Raw genomic sequence first — 15,326 nt, 5'->3', positions numbered from 1 at the left:
TCCTCGCAAAGGTAAGGTCGTTAGCAGATTGCTTTGTTAGCATACGAACTGGGCATTTTCAAAGGTGCTCATACCAGACTGATTGTATTCATGTTGGGTACGAAGATGTTTAATTTATTTCCAAAATATGTGGGCAATACTAAGTACTCCAAAGTCTCTATAGCAGCGGTTTGAAAATCAATCACGAGGAGCCAAAATCCAAAACACACCTTAGGACGTGGGCTAAACAGGATAAACATTTATTTAGCACACTAAAACTAAAATTTTGAAACTTTAAAACCATAATAAGATATACAGCATTACCTGCAATAATGCTAAAGTGAATGCTGTAAGCTGAATTTAGCCACAGAAAACGCTGAAATTGATAGTCAGCTAAAATATTAGCTAAATGCCGATTTATCCTAAAAAACAAACAAAAAAAACGTAGTTTAGCCTAAACAGCTAGCATGTAGCTGGAATATTAGCTAAACTCCAAAATAGCCTAAATAATTTCAACATAGTCCAAAGAGCTAGCAGAATGCCAATTTTTGAAACTTTAAAAACGTAACTTTTTAATATACTTATGAATAATAAAAAGGCAAGTATTAAATCAACTTGAACCTTAAATAACTTTCAATAATTTATTCTCCATAAAATATGTTTTGTCAAAATAATAAAGTTAAAAATGATCAAAAGATAACATCGAGCCATTTATAACATTAAAATAAAATGATGTGGAGGGCCGGACAGAATTACCCAGAGGGCCGGATCCGGCGCCCGGGCCTTGACTTTGACACATGTGGTCCATAGCATGGCTACACACTGTAACCACACAGGGATTTCTGACAGTTTCTGCTCCATAGCTGCTTAAATGTTTGCAAACAATTAAACCAGATTAAACCGGATTAAACCAGAAACCATCTGTTGGTTTTAATCCCTAAATTTGCAGGAAATTGAAGCACATCTATTGTTAGATCACAAGTTCTCTGATCCGCTCCATTCTGAAGGATCTACTTACAGATAAATAGATCCATGAACGTCTTTGTTTTCCTCGTCTTAGCTGAACTAAACTGGATACATCTGATATTTCTGCCATTTTTGTTCCATCGGTAATGTTATATTGGAGTTGTGAGGGGCTGTAAGCTAGAGGGAGAACATGCCAACACAAACCCACAACTCAGAGGCGAATTCCTAATGAACTCATGCCGCTCTGCAGAAACTAGGGTTGTGTCTGAAATCCCTCCCTAACCCATAACTACTAAAAACCGATCTAGTGCCCTGGATTTTAAAGGTAATTCGGACACAATGCTCACTACTTTTCTTTTGTTTTTCCAAACGCCGGATATGACTGATGAAGTCAAAATCGAACCAATACGAACATTTTATGACGTTTATCTACTGTGTTCTGATGATGAAAATGTGGATGCTTTATTGAAAAAATACATTTAAACACGTTTTTTTTGTTTGAAATTGTTCAATGTTGTTAATCTAGTGAGCATTGATGCACACTAGTTTTTTGCAAAGACTTCTGGGAATTTCTAGTGCACTTTGGAATTAGTAGATCCGGACAGCACAAGAAAATGGTGAACGCTCTACATAGTGAGTAGGGGGGGATCCGGACACAGCCGAGGTCGTAGGTCAGGGGGTCTGCAACCTTTGCCATTTGGGCCTGTTTGATACGGATCAAAACCTGATAGGAGACGCTATTTTATTTTATTTTATTTTTACGCTTTAAAAAGATTTGATACTACTTTGCATCATTACATTGTCGCTTTTTATAACAACTATGAATATTTTTTGGGTGCTAATGAACAGATTCATATTAAGATAAACTAGACTTTTCTCAAAGTTGTTTTTTACTTGTATGACTTTTTTTCAAAATAAAAGACTTCCTGTCCCAAACAGGAAGTGAAGTAAAAGTATTTGTAAACAACATGAGACATAAATGACATTGTTTCTTGTTATACCTAAAAACTTAAAGGTTTCCTTTGATGAGCTATCATCCTTTTTCCAGCTTCCTACTGTTGTTCACTGGAGTTTAAACATGATTGGTCAATGATCCAGTAGATACAGTAAGTGAAGAATACACAAATCTGAATTAAAAAAAGGCTACTAACCCTTGTAATGCAGCACAAAATAAAATTTACTTTAAAGTCATAAAATAAACTATTTAAAAATAAAAAAAAAACTTTAAAAATTTCTATAATTTAATGTTCCTTTTGCTAGAGAGCCGGAGCTCCAGGTTGCAGACCTCTGTCATAGAAAAAGACACTTCTGATTTAAAAAAGTCTTAATTAAAGAAAGACTTTTACAATAGATCACATAAGGGAGCATGGTATTGTACCAGTGTGTCCGACTGTCCAACACATGATGATTAACAATCATTTTCTGTTTAAAACAAACCAGGTCAAATCTGATTTAAACACTGGTTTCTCTGATGATAACTGATTATATCATCACTCTTTTCCTGCTAGAGATAATAATATGCAAACAAGTGCAGATACTGAGTATTGCCCACAATAATTTGGATCCATTTAAGAAAACAAGAAAGCAGAGAAAAGATCAAATCTATAGTTTTATAAATTTAGTGAAAGTGCATGTGTTTATAGACCTTTGACCCAAACTCACCAGCAGAAACTGGAGCAGCTCATCCTTAAGGAAACAAGAAACCTCAAATTCTTGTTTTGCTTTTGGTCCGACTGAAGAAAAGCTTTGCACCCCCTCAGCTTCTTTTTTTCCCTTCAATCCAGCAGAAAAAGGCTGATCTGATGTTGACAGCTGGACTCTCCACTGCAATTGTCAGCTTGTTTTGAAAGGAAAAAATAAAAACTGACAATGAATCAACTGAAGAGCGTTCAGTCTCAAAAGCACCAAAAACTGTAAAAGTGTTGTGTTAAAGTGGCACCATTTGCCTGAGCAGCACCACAAGCACTAACCGGTGTGTTTATGTGTGTGTGTGGTTGTATCTGTGTTCATTGCACTGTAGTACACCAGTAGCTTTGTATCTAAACAGGAATACAGTGTTACAGTTCAGAATGAGTCATTGGTGTGTTGTTCAGAAAAACACGTTAAAAACAGAAAGATTGGGGCCTCTCTGCTGCCCCCTTCTGGAGGTCTGAAGTTCAGCTGGTCAACACAGTAAAGCCAGAAGACATCATTTTCAAGGTTGGACAGGAAAGTGTGTGTATGAGGAACTACATTACAGAAACCCTGCACTGGCGAGAGTGTGTATAAATTAGAAAAGTAGCACCAGGGCACTAAGGTCAGCCAGTGGTCTACGCGGGGTCTGGGGAAGCAGTTCTTTACATCGAGTGTGTTTTTGTCTGTTCAGTGTCATACTGCACCAGCCAACCTTCATGTTCTAGCTGCATACTGTTTGTAGTTGTCGGTGTGTGAGACAAAAAAAGGAGCTGTTGTATGACTAGTTGCAGGCGAAGTACTCCTTGAGCGGGGCGAAGAGATGCCTGATGACGGGGACGCTCCAGGAACGTCCCAGCAGCCTTTGCCTGGCCAGACGACTCATGTTGGACACGTCGGTGTAATGAACGGGGAAACCAAACACCCTGAAACACAACACCCGACATCTCCATTACTGAGAACAGAAAACTCTGAAACACTGAGGGTTATGCTACGCTCACACCGGGCATGTGTGGTGCGTTCAGGAACACGCTGAATGTGGTGCGTTCAGGAGCACGCTGAATGTGGGCTTTTGCACTTTTAGCTTACGGTGTTCACTAGGGCTGTGCCAAAATATCGGTATAGAGACATATTTAGTCCTGTGAGTGATTCTCAATGGGTTCTCACCAACTTTTGATCTTCTAAAAAATGTCTTCTTCCATTGTGGGTTATTAGAGATGATTTTTACCAATCATTGCAGTATCGTGATATTATCGATATCTTGAACCATGTATCGTGTATCGCATCGTATTGTGAGGTACGCAGAGATCCCCAGCACTAGTGTTCACACTGGTCGGTCGATACATGTCCTCACAGTAGGAAGAGAGTAGTGAAATGTGGAAGTGGTGTAGATCTGCTCAAAGCTTTTTTTTTCACGGCTCCATTCCAACATATGAAAGACTCATGGAATTCCAGCCGGACACAAACCACAATCATGAATTTCTCCTTCATGATCACTTTTCAACTGCTGGGTACTTCCATGTTTTGAAAAAGACGCTTCTTATTTGACGAGTCGAAGTTAAACTGTTTTATCATTTGAATTGGACTCAGTCGCTGTGCGCTTTGTACGTACGTAGTGCAGAAAGCAAACATAACACCTGAGTACGGAGGCTGAGAACAGCCTGACTATTTTTTTAAAATCATTTTCTCGTTATAAGGAGATATAATATCTTGTTTTCTTGAGAAAACAAGATAATAACTTATCATAACGAGAAAACAAAGTTTGTGAAATAATAACTTGTCATAACCAAAAAACTAATTTTGTTTTCTCGAGAAAACGAGATAATAACTGGTAATAATGAGAAAACAAAGTTTGTTTCTCGAGATAACGAAATTATAACTTGTTATAACCAGAAAGCAAAGTTAGTTTTCTCGAAGAAAACGAGATATCTCCTTATAATGTGAACAAAAAGTTTGTTTTCTCAAGAAAACAAGATAATAACTCATTATAACGAGAAAACATAGTAAGTTTTCTCAAAGAAAACTAAATAACTTGTTATAAGGAGAAAACAAAGTCTCTCACCTTGAGAAAACGAAGTTTGTTTTCTCGAGAAAACAATTATTCCAACTCATTATAACCTGAAAAAAATATGTGTTCTGGAGAAAACAAAGTTGATTTCTCGCGATAAAGAGATAATCAAGAACACAGAATGAATCACCCCCTCTCTCTTTACCACACTGAGATGCAGAGACTTTACCTGTTTTATATCTCTGTATTTGGTGTAGATCGTATTATTTTGATCTACCCTCCTCAAACGCCTTTATTCCGTCTCATACACCAGCCTCCGTCCCTTTATTTCCCTAAAACCTCCGAACAAACAGGTTTAGCTACAGAACCAACAGAACCTCAGCCTCAGTGGTGCGTTCACTGAGATCCAGACATTAGCGGACCCAAACAGCCACTCAGCCCAGCTCAGTCCGCTACTATGTTTTTGTCATTTCTATTTATATTTTAGTTAAAGCCTCGGTGCCTCTGTGCGTGAAAGAGAGAAGAGGTTCTTCTTTTTCTTAGTATAATGACAAAACAATAAAAAAAAAGTAGGGGTGGCCCTTTTTGGCTTCCATACCTTTAACATACTTTTCAACCGTTAACACGATCAATGTAATTCCAGTAGATTCTGTAGGAGAAAAGCGTCTCAAGCCGCTTTTCTCCTACAGAATCTACTGGAATTACATTGATCGTGTTAACAATTTAAAAATTACAGTAAATCAAAGAACATAAACACTGAAACTCTGGTGTTAAAGGGTTAAAAACTTGCATAATGCATGAACGCTGGTTTTGAAGCCTAAAACATACGTGTGTTTACGTAGACTTTTCATTGAAAGCTTTTGCTTAAACGCAAGTTTCTGAGCCCAGTAAAGGTAGAATTAGAGGAAGGGATTTAGTAATCTATAGATTAGATCTAAATCTAAGCTTTTTAAAGTGACACCTCATGGTAGAAACTGAATCGTAAAGAACTGTGGGTAAAAAACTGGGTTATAAACTGGTCAGTAGTACTCACTATATTGGAGTTGTGGAAACTTTCTAAGAGATGTAAATCTACCTAGCAACTACTGGACATCAGATCCAAATTATTTAATTGAATAAAGTGGAAACTGTAGGAACAAAAAAATTAGTTTTGACAAGATCCAGATTTTATGTCTGTAAATGAAATAAAATTCAAGCCTTAATGTTTTTTTAAGCAATTAAATATTTTGTTTCAACGTAAAGACTTTAATGACAACTTTACTGTTACAATATGCACATTTTTATACTGATCAAAACCGTTTGTTTTTCATTTAGATCAACGTTTCCCTTGTATAACGAAGAAATAAACTTTTGCAGGATGAAATAATTAACATTTTTGCTTACACCGTTTGTCCAAATGCAAAAGAAAAACTTCTAAACTTATTTCTCTCAAAAAGCAAAATAAGTCCAAGTTTATTGTTGAACTGCAGATTCTTATTCATCAAGGATAAAAGTAGTGCAAAAGCAATCAACTGGACTTTATCTTTTAATATTGAAGACGTTTCCCTTTCTCTCCAAGGAATTTCTTATTTTTTATTTTTATTTTTTTTGTAAATAACAATTTCAAGTTTTATTTTAGAGTTTATCTGTATGTTAAACTCCTGGACTGGTGTCGTCTCCGGGACAACCATCTCTATAAAAATGCACCAGATAAGCGTTCATTTTAAACAAATGCGAAGAATTTTTTTTAGGTATAATAAATGTAATCAAGCAGAATTATCATTTTCTTTCAGCTTTTGTTTTATTACAACAACTCAAATGCAACAAAAGCTTTTAATGAATCAATCTTGTTTTTTTACTAACCAATCGATGTTTGATAGCACCACTCTGAACTGCTTTAACACTTTTTTGGCTTTCTACTTTTATTTTTGGCCAGGGCAAGTAACTTGTTCACAAAAAAAGGTTAAGTTGACAAATTTTGGAAGTAAAAAATACATGTTCACTTCCTAAAACGACCACAAGAAATTAGATAATCTGCTAATCTGATACGAAATCCAAAAACCTTCTTTAGTACATTTGAACTACTACACCATTCAGTTCAATGGAGAGACACAAACTTTAAAATAGTTCAATCCTCATAAAGTAATCAGTGCAAGAGGAGGAGAGTGAAAGAGTCTGGTGATACGATACACTTCACAATGTATCACGATATGGTGTGTATTGTGATACTCAAGTATGATACGATATATATCGTATCACACATATACCAATGCAAAACTAGAGAAAATGTTTTACTTTTTTATTTAAATTGTGATTTAGAAAAAACGTTATCTGAATATTAATACAACTTTCACATGTATAATAGAGGTGTGAATCTTTCCCTCTCACACGATTCAATACACATCTCAATACATGGTCCACGAATCGATACATAAAGGATTTAACTAACTTTTTAGTGATCCGATAAAGTCAGACTCTTTTACCAAAATCTAAGTTTTTTTTTCATATGGCATTTAAAGCTATAAATAATAATAGATGGCATTTGACAGAGAAATGTATTCAGGTATTGACTTGGAAGAAGCAAGTTTATGATTGGACGTCTTTTTGTTTGCATCACATGAACATAAAAAACAGAAACTGCAGTTTGCCAGAAATCGATTATTTACATCTTGATTGATTTTATAATTATAATCAGCATAATCTTGTACATATCGGAGGTTGTGAAACAATTCTGCAGTTGCTCGATCAATTTTTGATTTATATCTATTTTTATATCCCTAATATATAATTGTAAAATACATTTAATTAAATAACCAGAACACTAAGCACTACAGCCCTACCTCATATCCAAATGGGGCTTTTATTTTGGTAATTTAAAGTATTTTTTAACACTCAATGTTGTCTGATTTTTACAAAAACCCAGGAAAAAAAACCCCTCAAAGATGAAATGTGTCTTAACCAGTAATGTTCAGTATGTTTAGTTGAGAAAATAAAGGGCTGTTGATTTCTATCATTGCTGAATGTTTTTGAGTCTGTCCTTCTACAACGGTCAAGGTGCTTTATCAGGTGCTCTCCAGAAACATTTGACTGCGATGAAGCAGAATGATGGGGTGAAGGAGAGCGCTTGAAGATGTTTTATTTCTGCAGCGATCATTCTCTGTTTTTTTCACATGTGGAAGTAAACGCGTGTTTCACCGCACATCCCCACGATGAGGTGTTGAACATGTTACTTTGATCTATCAGATCACAGAATGAGAGTATTTTGCTGTGAAGTTCAGTAGAACTTTTGCTCATTTCTTCTTCAGCATTTTGACTAAAGCTCTGTGAACAGTGTGTGACATCACAAGCTGGTTCTCGCGAGATCTTGTTTTGTTTTGGTGCAGCTTGGAGCTGATCAAAGAGGCTCAGTGTGCTGCGCTGCCACCTAGTGGTCGGAGGTTTAAGTGGAAACAAAAGTAAGACGCTGACCCACATGTTTGCTCATAAATAATTGATTAAATATTTAAATATATTAAATATTGGCAGCATTTTTAATCGATACAAGAATTCCCAAATGAAGTATTGGGATATTTCACTGAATCGATATTTTCTTACACTTTCAATGCCTACAGTTTCTGAACCAAAGTTACACATCTACAAATTTCACAACGTGAGGTAAAACCCAATATTTGATTTTAGCTTTACACTTATTTTGCATTTTAAATTTCTATTGTGATTTTTTTTTGCATCCTATAAATTTAAAAGAATATAATGATTTAAAGGGTGACCAAACAGGGAAGTTGGAGGCTAAGTCCACCCACGGGTGAAATATGAAAGTCCATTTAGAGGGGTGGGGCTGGGGGGCTGGACTGTTATTATTACTGGAGCTTCAGATCATGATATGAGACTTAAATGGTTTGACCAATCATGAAATTCAACTGTAATACCCCATTTCACACCTGCATAATGCATGAACGCACGTACTCACAGGCGCGCACACACGCCTGTGAATGTGTGCGCTCGCCTCCGAGTGTGTTGGCGGGCCTGTGAGTCTCTTGGTGCACCTGTGAGTTTCTTTGCACGCCTGTGAGTGTGTTTGCGCCTTTGAGTGTGCGTCGCAGACTGGCTGCCTGTGCTTCTGCAGCACCCCACTCAAAGGAAATTCTTGCAGCTTCTTCAGACTTAAAAGTCTCACATCAGTCAGTCGTTCCATGATTTTGCGATCGCAACTATTAACGCAAATTCAAGCAAACCCGTGATTTGTCGCTCACGCTGCAACTTTACATTTTTATCCCAACTTTACATCTTCTACTGTAACTTTGACCAGTCTACCGTGACAACATTCATGAGTGACGACCCAGCTTCACGACTGTTTCTCTTCTGACTTCTTCCCGGGAGCTGTGCTCTTTTTTGTTAACTCTTTAGCTCTCTGTCTTTTTTTCTCTGCAAGCTGTGTGTGAACGGTTATTTGCGCTGCGTGCGCGCGCGGGCGAGTGTGTGGAGCTGCTGGGTGGGCGGTCATGTACAACATGAGCCGAGTATGAAAGGACTCATGATCATTCCTGTATTATGTATAATTGCTTATTTGTACTGAATCCTTTCTGTTAAAAGGAAAACAGACAGTTTGATGTAAGTGCCAAAAAGAAAACATAATTGGGCTTAGAATACCTTTAATTCATTGTGAGAAAAAAAAAAAATCAAATTGCGTCTTTAAAATTGTAAATTGAATCAAATCGTGGCTTGACTGAATCGTTACGTACCTGCAAAAAAATAACCTTTCAAATTAGGAAGTAAATTTTAGATTATTTATAGACACATGATTTATTCCAAGGCCATAAAGCTTAAAAAATCTGAAAAGAATGACTTAAAGGTATGAAGGTTTAGCTGAACGCTCGTACCTTTCCATCTCAGTACACCAGAGGATGTCCTCCTTGTTGTCCATGTAGACGGGGAAATGCTCGTCTTTCCCCTGCTTCACAGAGTTGGAGCGTGTTGTTATCGTACGCAACTTCTCAAACTGGAATTAGCATCCAGAACCAAACACACACACAAACAAAACAAACACATACATCTTTTTTTAATGCTACAGCTACTCTCTTTTTTAAAATGAAAACAAACAGCTTCACTACGACACAACACAAAAGCTGAACAACTTTCATAACACAAAAAAGATGAACACAATACTGTAAATGATGAAAACATTTGTGCAAATAAAGGATGAAAGCTAGCCAGACCACACACACAAATTAAAAAACACACGTGCAGGTCACACACTCGTGCACTAACACACACATACCTTGGCGGTGCGACCGTGCTCCAGGCATCCTTGGAGGTCCAACCTGTCGTTGGCCATGGGTGTCAGAGGTCTGCAGACCAAAAACTCTTTACATTTCTGAACAAATGCTTCAGTTTGAGCTGAGGTGACGTTTCTGTACCTGGACATGCCGGGCAGGTTGCCCCAGAAGTAGCGGGCGCGGTGGGCAGCAGAGACTTCCTTGGCATCAATCATCACCGGATTACACTGAGGAGAAGGAAAGCATCACTCAAATGACAAAAGTATCTTAAAAAAACTAAAATATGTTCTTTTAACATCTAAGTAATATTGTTTTCCACTTCTTATCTCCACTATGACATCATATTATATTTTCATATCTCTAAAGTAAAGAATATTTGATATACTTTATCAGATATTTGAGTCAAGACCTTTTATGAAAAATGAAAATCCTGATGTTGAAATTCAATTCCTTCATTATACTTTCAGAGTTTTCTAGAAAGTTTGTAAAAAAAGAAGAAATCGTTTATCAAGAGCTTGTAATGAAGGGAGAAAAAACACAAAATCTCTGAAGGTTTGCTTCATGAACGGCTGGTTTCACCTTTTACTAGTTTAGCATTTTGTGTAGCTTTGGACGCCGTATTGAAAGCACATTGTGTCATTGGGTTTGTGGTGCGTCCAAACCCCACAAAAGGTAGAAAACCCAAACCAGAAGGAGCCTCCATCAGAATAATTATTACTGAGCTTGTGTGTCCTCATATTTGTGGGTTGGCTTACCTCTAGAAAGCGGGAGATGTCTCGTTTGTCGCTGACTCCCATGGCGACTACATTCTCAAAGAGCCAGAAGAAGGGCCGCTCATCGCCGGGTTTTGGTCGAGCCTCGTGCAACAGGCGGTAAAACTCGAAAAACAGGCGACCGGTTCCCTCTGCGGGAACAGAGGTAAACTTCAGAGTCTTTTCCAGACTAAAGCGCTCTGGTCTGCGTTTCCCCGCCTCACCGTAAAGGCCTTTCCTGGCGGGGTTGACGATGGAGAGGTCATTGCAGGGGCTTCCTCCGATCACCAGGTCAAAGGGTCCCCATTCTTCAATCTGCCAGGAAACGCACAAAACTCTTAATGACAGGAGTCGTCCTGCTGCTGCTGTGGAGGTGCAGACGTGAGGAGGCTCCACCTACATGCCTGCGGGTCACGTTCCGTACGTCCCCCACATACATGATGCGGCCCTGGTGCCGCACCATGCCGACGGTGATGGAGTCCTCGCACACCTCTGACGCCACGTACTTGTCCACCTGGATGCCCAGGTCTTTGAGCACCAGCAGGCCTGAAAACAGGGATTTTTTAGGGCGCCTTTGAATCCAGAGAGCCACAAGTTTGTGCTGGTGAATACCTGTGGCAATGCCGTCAAACAAGGAGAGGACCCGGATGGGTTTCCTCTTCTCTGCTGCGACTGGAGGATACAGCTTCGCCGGCTCCTGTTAGATAAAGAGAAGAAACGCTCACATGTATGATTCTATATGACGAATTGATTTTATTGTTATCGTTTACTCACAAACTCTTGCTCGTGGTTGTTGGCGAAGAAATGCTGCAGCCTGCAGGGCCAGTCGTCACGCCGCCGCAGCAGCCCGTAGGTGCTCCGCGGCCCGCACATGTAGCAGTTCCAGGGGTCTTCTTTGATGGCTGCCGCCGCCGAGCCAGCGCCCACCAACAGGTCCACACACTCCACGCAGAAACACCTGCAGCACCGCCGAGAAAAAGGTCAAAGATGGTCTAAGGGAGAGGTCTCTAACTCCAGCTGGTGACACTGACCAGACCCTGACTGCTTATAATACACTGTAAGGCAGGATGGACGGATTTTGAATTTTAAAACATAAACTGAGCAATAGAATTTAATCTAAAGGGCTTTAAACGGTGGGGCACCATCAGGGCCTCCAACAGTGAAGGCCTAAAATTATCTGAAGTATTTAAATCACAGTAAAATCTTTTATATATATAAATTTGTCCAAAATATAATTTAGATCTTTCCAACTTAGATCTTCCCCGGCTGCACTGCTGTCAAACTGTTTTTCACATGAAAGTTTCTAACCAATCAGATTTTAGCTCTCACTTGTTGCTAGATTAATTAAAGTCTGCCTTACGCTCATACAGTCAGTGCTTCCGTCCTCACTACTGGTCTTTGTAGCGGCTTTCCATAAAAACACTGATGATCAAACCATAGCTATATATGGATTGAACACATTCACTTATATTCAACCAATCAGAATTTGAGTAAGAGTCTCTGTAGCTTCAAGAGGGCGGATGACGACTGATTGGATGGTCAAAGCTTGGGCTACCAAAAACTAACTTTTTCTGTACTTCTGGCCGTAGGCAGTAGCTGCACTTGATTTTTGTTTGAATTACTCGTTGCTTTGAAGTTAACAATAGAAGAAAACTGAGAGGAAGTAGATTTAGTTGCTGATTTATTGCCGTTCGTAACCCTTTAACTACCAGCTCAACTAAATGCTGGGAAGCATTTAGAAAACATGTTCTTAAAAATATTGACTGTGTGTATTACTCCTCAAGGTATGGAACCCCTAAAGAGAAATAAAAAAAATTAAAGTTTTTTTTTTCTTCAAAAATTGAAATAATTAAAAAAAAAGAATTCTGGTTAGTAAAGAATGCGCACCAGATAGTAACTAGTGCGCATCAATTAGTAAAAAACAAACAAACAAAAAAAAAAAACAGTTACTATCTTGTGTGCACCAGAATTTTTTTTCTTTTTTTTAATAAAAAAAAACAAGTTCTGGTTGGTGACCAGAACTTGTTTTTTTTTACTTCAATTTTTTACGGAACCCTTAAGTATTTCTAAAAAAAAAAAATTATTTCAATTTTTTTTCCCTTTACTTTGATGTCCCTTTAGGGGCTCCGTACCGAGGCAATGAGCAGAAATAAAAAAATACCTTTTTTGGTGTTTTTCTTTTTTGTGTGTAGTTAAAGGGTTAAGAAGAACCTTTCCAGAAAAACTGAACTTCGTCATGAATTTGACTTTAACGCTGAGCATGCTAAACTTGGCTCCGCCCACAAAAGGAAGGTCCGCTGCGGGCCTCACCTGCAGCAGTTGTTGTTGCCGCACATGAGCACTTCCCTGCCTCCACAGCAGATGGTGCAGTAGGACTGGTAGCCGTCGTCGTCGTACTGGTACGCGCACTCCAGGAACGAGTTCTGCCCAAGAACAAGAGGAGGTCAGGAAGGTTTCAGCACAGGCGGCGTCTCAACTCTATCACTCTTTAGAGCGCTATGTAAGGCGTTTGACATTTCGTCAAAGTGTCAGAATCAGCAATTACAAATCCAGTGCTTTGGAAAATTTCCCAGAAGTGCAAACAACCAGTGTGCATCCATGCTCACTAGATTAGTGAATATAGACCACAGTGCATTGCTTCTGAACAGCTTTTAATTTGAAAAACAATCTATGTAAATTGTAAAAAGATTATCTGAATGGTGGGGGTTTAATTCTTAGAAATGTTTATGCTATTTAACACTGTGAGTTCATGGGAACATTTTTCCTTGAAAATTCAACTAATGTTGATGCTGGGGAAGATCTTAGATCATCAAATGAAACATTTCATGTCATCCCTTTTATTTTCTGACAGAAATTGATCTAACAAATGTACTTTAGTGGAGGGGAGTACATAATTTGGTCTACTGTCTTATGGTGAAGGGAAAACCTCTTCGTAAATAAAGCATAGCTTCAGGATGCTCTGATAATCATTTCATTTCTATTAATCACAGATGTGATGTCAATGATAAGAGGTGTAACGGATCATCCGTACTGATAATCTGTGATCCGTACGGATCACTAGCCACGGCTCAGGCCGCACGTGTACCGCAGATCAACCCCTCCTCCACGGTCGCTGTGTTCCTCGTGCACGCGTTATTAAAATCAATTGGAAATTGGCGTCAAATTCACACACTGTACACCATCTTTGTTTTAATGAGCGTAAAACTTATATTAAAATAGCTAACGCTATGTGTGGGAGGAGATTCCGTCAAAAACTTTTCTCAAACTCCTCATGGAGGACGCGGATACTGACAGATGAAGAGCTGATGATGGATGTCCCGTCAGGGGAAGCCAAAAGGGTCGAAAATCTCCAGGAAAAGTGGGCATGGCAGCGCCTCACCTGCACATGTACTACAGATAATATTAATTATTTGAAATATTTAAATGTTTCCACAGTTAGTTTCAATACTACAATTGATACCAAAAAATAATGAAAGCTTCATTTTAGCTTTTTCATTTAAGATTTAATTTGGACATTAAACCTTTGCATCTTAAAATTGCATATTCGTCATTCTTTTTCTCTCAGTTTTTGTAGATTTGGTCTCCAGACATGTAAATGTAATCAGAAACTGCATGTATTATATGTCTGTTTGTGTTCAAAGTTCAAAGATGTGTGAGTGTTTATTTATCTTTTGAGGTACTTTATATATGTTTTCTCAAATATATGTTTTAAAGCTTTTTAAAAAAAAGTAATTTTAGACTTTTATCTTCTTGCTTTTTCCTGTTGTTTTTTTTTACTATTTACTGATCTGAAAAAGACCCAAACATGATCCGAACAGAGTGTTTTGTGATCCATTTCACCCCATCAGTGATCCAAGGGGCCCGGAGACACAATATCATTGTGTGGCTGTAATGAACTTCCTGTTCTTCCTTTGTTAGCATCAGAACTGCCGTTTAAAGGCCGTTATGACTTCATTTGCCCACCAGATGTCTCTTAAACAATTTTTGGAGAAAATTAAATTGAAAAATCTGCCTATTTGATGAGATTTCATCCTCCCATAACTGGTTTTGTTTTCCATTAACTTATTTTCTTACTTCCATAGAAACATTTAAAAATACAGTATACTTAGCAGGTGGTTGTTGGAGCTCCTGCTTCTAATCTAGAATATTTCTAATTTATGCTTCACTTATATGCTGGTACCTAAATCACTTTAAAATATTTAACTGATTGTTCACATGTGCCATTATTATCAATGTAATATTTGTTAAATTTATTTTGCAGGCTTAAATATCAGGCCAAACATCCTGAAGTGCAGCTCTTTTAAAGAATGCCTTGAAGAACCAGAGATTCCTCTGATGGTTACTCCACACTGAGGCTTCAGGGTGAAGAAGATCCAGCAGTAAAGGCTTCTTACTTTGCAGCCCTGACACATGGCTCCCACGAAGAGAGGATGCTCCAGAGAGACGTTGAGGCTTCCGCAGGAGATGCAAATATCTGAGCAAACAGAAAACCAAAGCAGGTTAAACCTCAGACACACACAGGCATTATTCTGCTGTCCTGAGCCAACCTGCTGTTGTTCATAGAAAGACTTTCAAGTCAGGCCCAGTAAATTCATCAACCATGACTCAGCAGAGGAAAAGATTCAAGCACGGATGACAGAGGATTGATACAATATTTTTCTGATTTTAAGTAACACTTTTTGGAGACAATTCTTTTAC

General features: G+C 38.3%; 1 protein-coding gene across 8 annotated transcripts in view; it reads right to left on the bottom strand.

Annotated features, from left to right (window-relative positions):
- Window positions 1-2,718: 2,718 nt before the first annotated feature.
- Window positions 2,719-15,326, bottom strand: part of dnmt3ab (DNA (cytosine-5-)-methyltransferase 3 alpha b) — a 76,648-nt gene continuing 64,040 nt past the window's right edge. For 6 of the 8 annotated variants that reach the window (XM_024291901.1, XM_024291902.1, XM_024291909.1 and 3 more), the window contains 10 exons: window positions 15,023-15,102; window positions 12,939-13,051; window positions 11,403-11,586; window positions 11,241-11,325; window positions 11,029-11,174; window positions 10,853-10,943; window positions 10,632-10,780; window positions 9,879-10,103; window positions 9,481-9,599; window positions 2,719-3,542 (listed from right to left, as the gene is read on the bottom strand). In XM_024291901.1, the coding sequence (XP_024147669.1) occupies window positions 3,401-3,542; window positions 9,481-9,599; window positions 9,879-10,103; window positions 10,632-10,780; window positions 10,853-10,943; window positions 11,029-11,174; window positions 11,241-11,325; window positions 11,403-11,586; window positions 12,939-13,051; window positions 15,023-15,102 (1,334 nt within the window). In that variant the 3' untranslated portion in view covers window positions 2,719-3,400. The remainder of the gene's footprint in view (window positions 3,543-9,480; window positions 9,600-9,878; window positions 10,104-10,631; window positions 10,781-10,852; window positions 10,944-11,028; window positions 11,175-11,240; window positions 11,326-11,402; window positions 11,587-12,938; window positions 13,052-15,022; window positions 15,103-15,326) is intronic. The other 2 variants (XM_024291904.1, XM_024291906.1) reach the window with 2 other exon arrangements.

This window comes from Oryzias melastigma, linkage group LG24 (genome assembly GCF_002922805.2).
Source record: "Oryzias melastigma strain HK-1 linkage group LG24, ASM292280v2, whole genome shotgun sequence".
NCBI lineage: Eukaryota > Metazoa > Chordata > Actinopteri > Beloniformes > Adrianichthyidae > Oryzias > Oryzias melastigma.
Note: the sequence above shows the minus strand (reverse complement) of the source record. Positions and strands in the feature narration are given on the sequence as shown.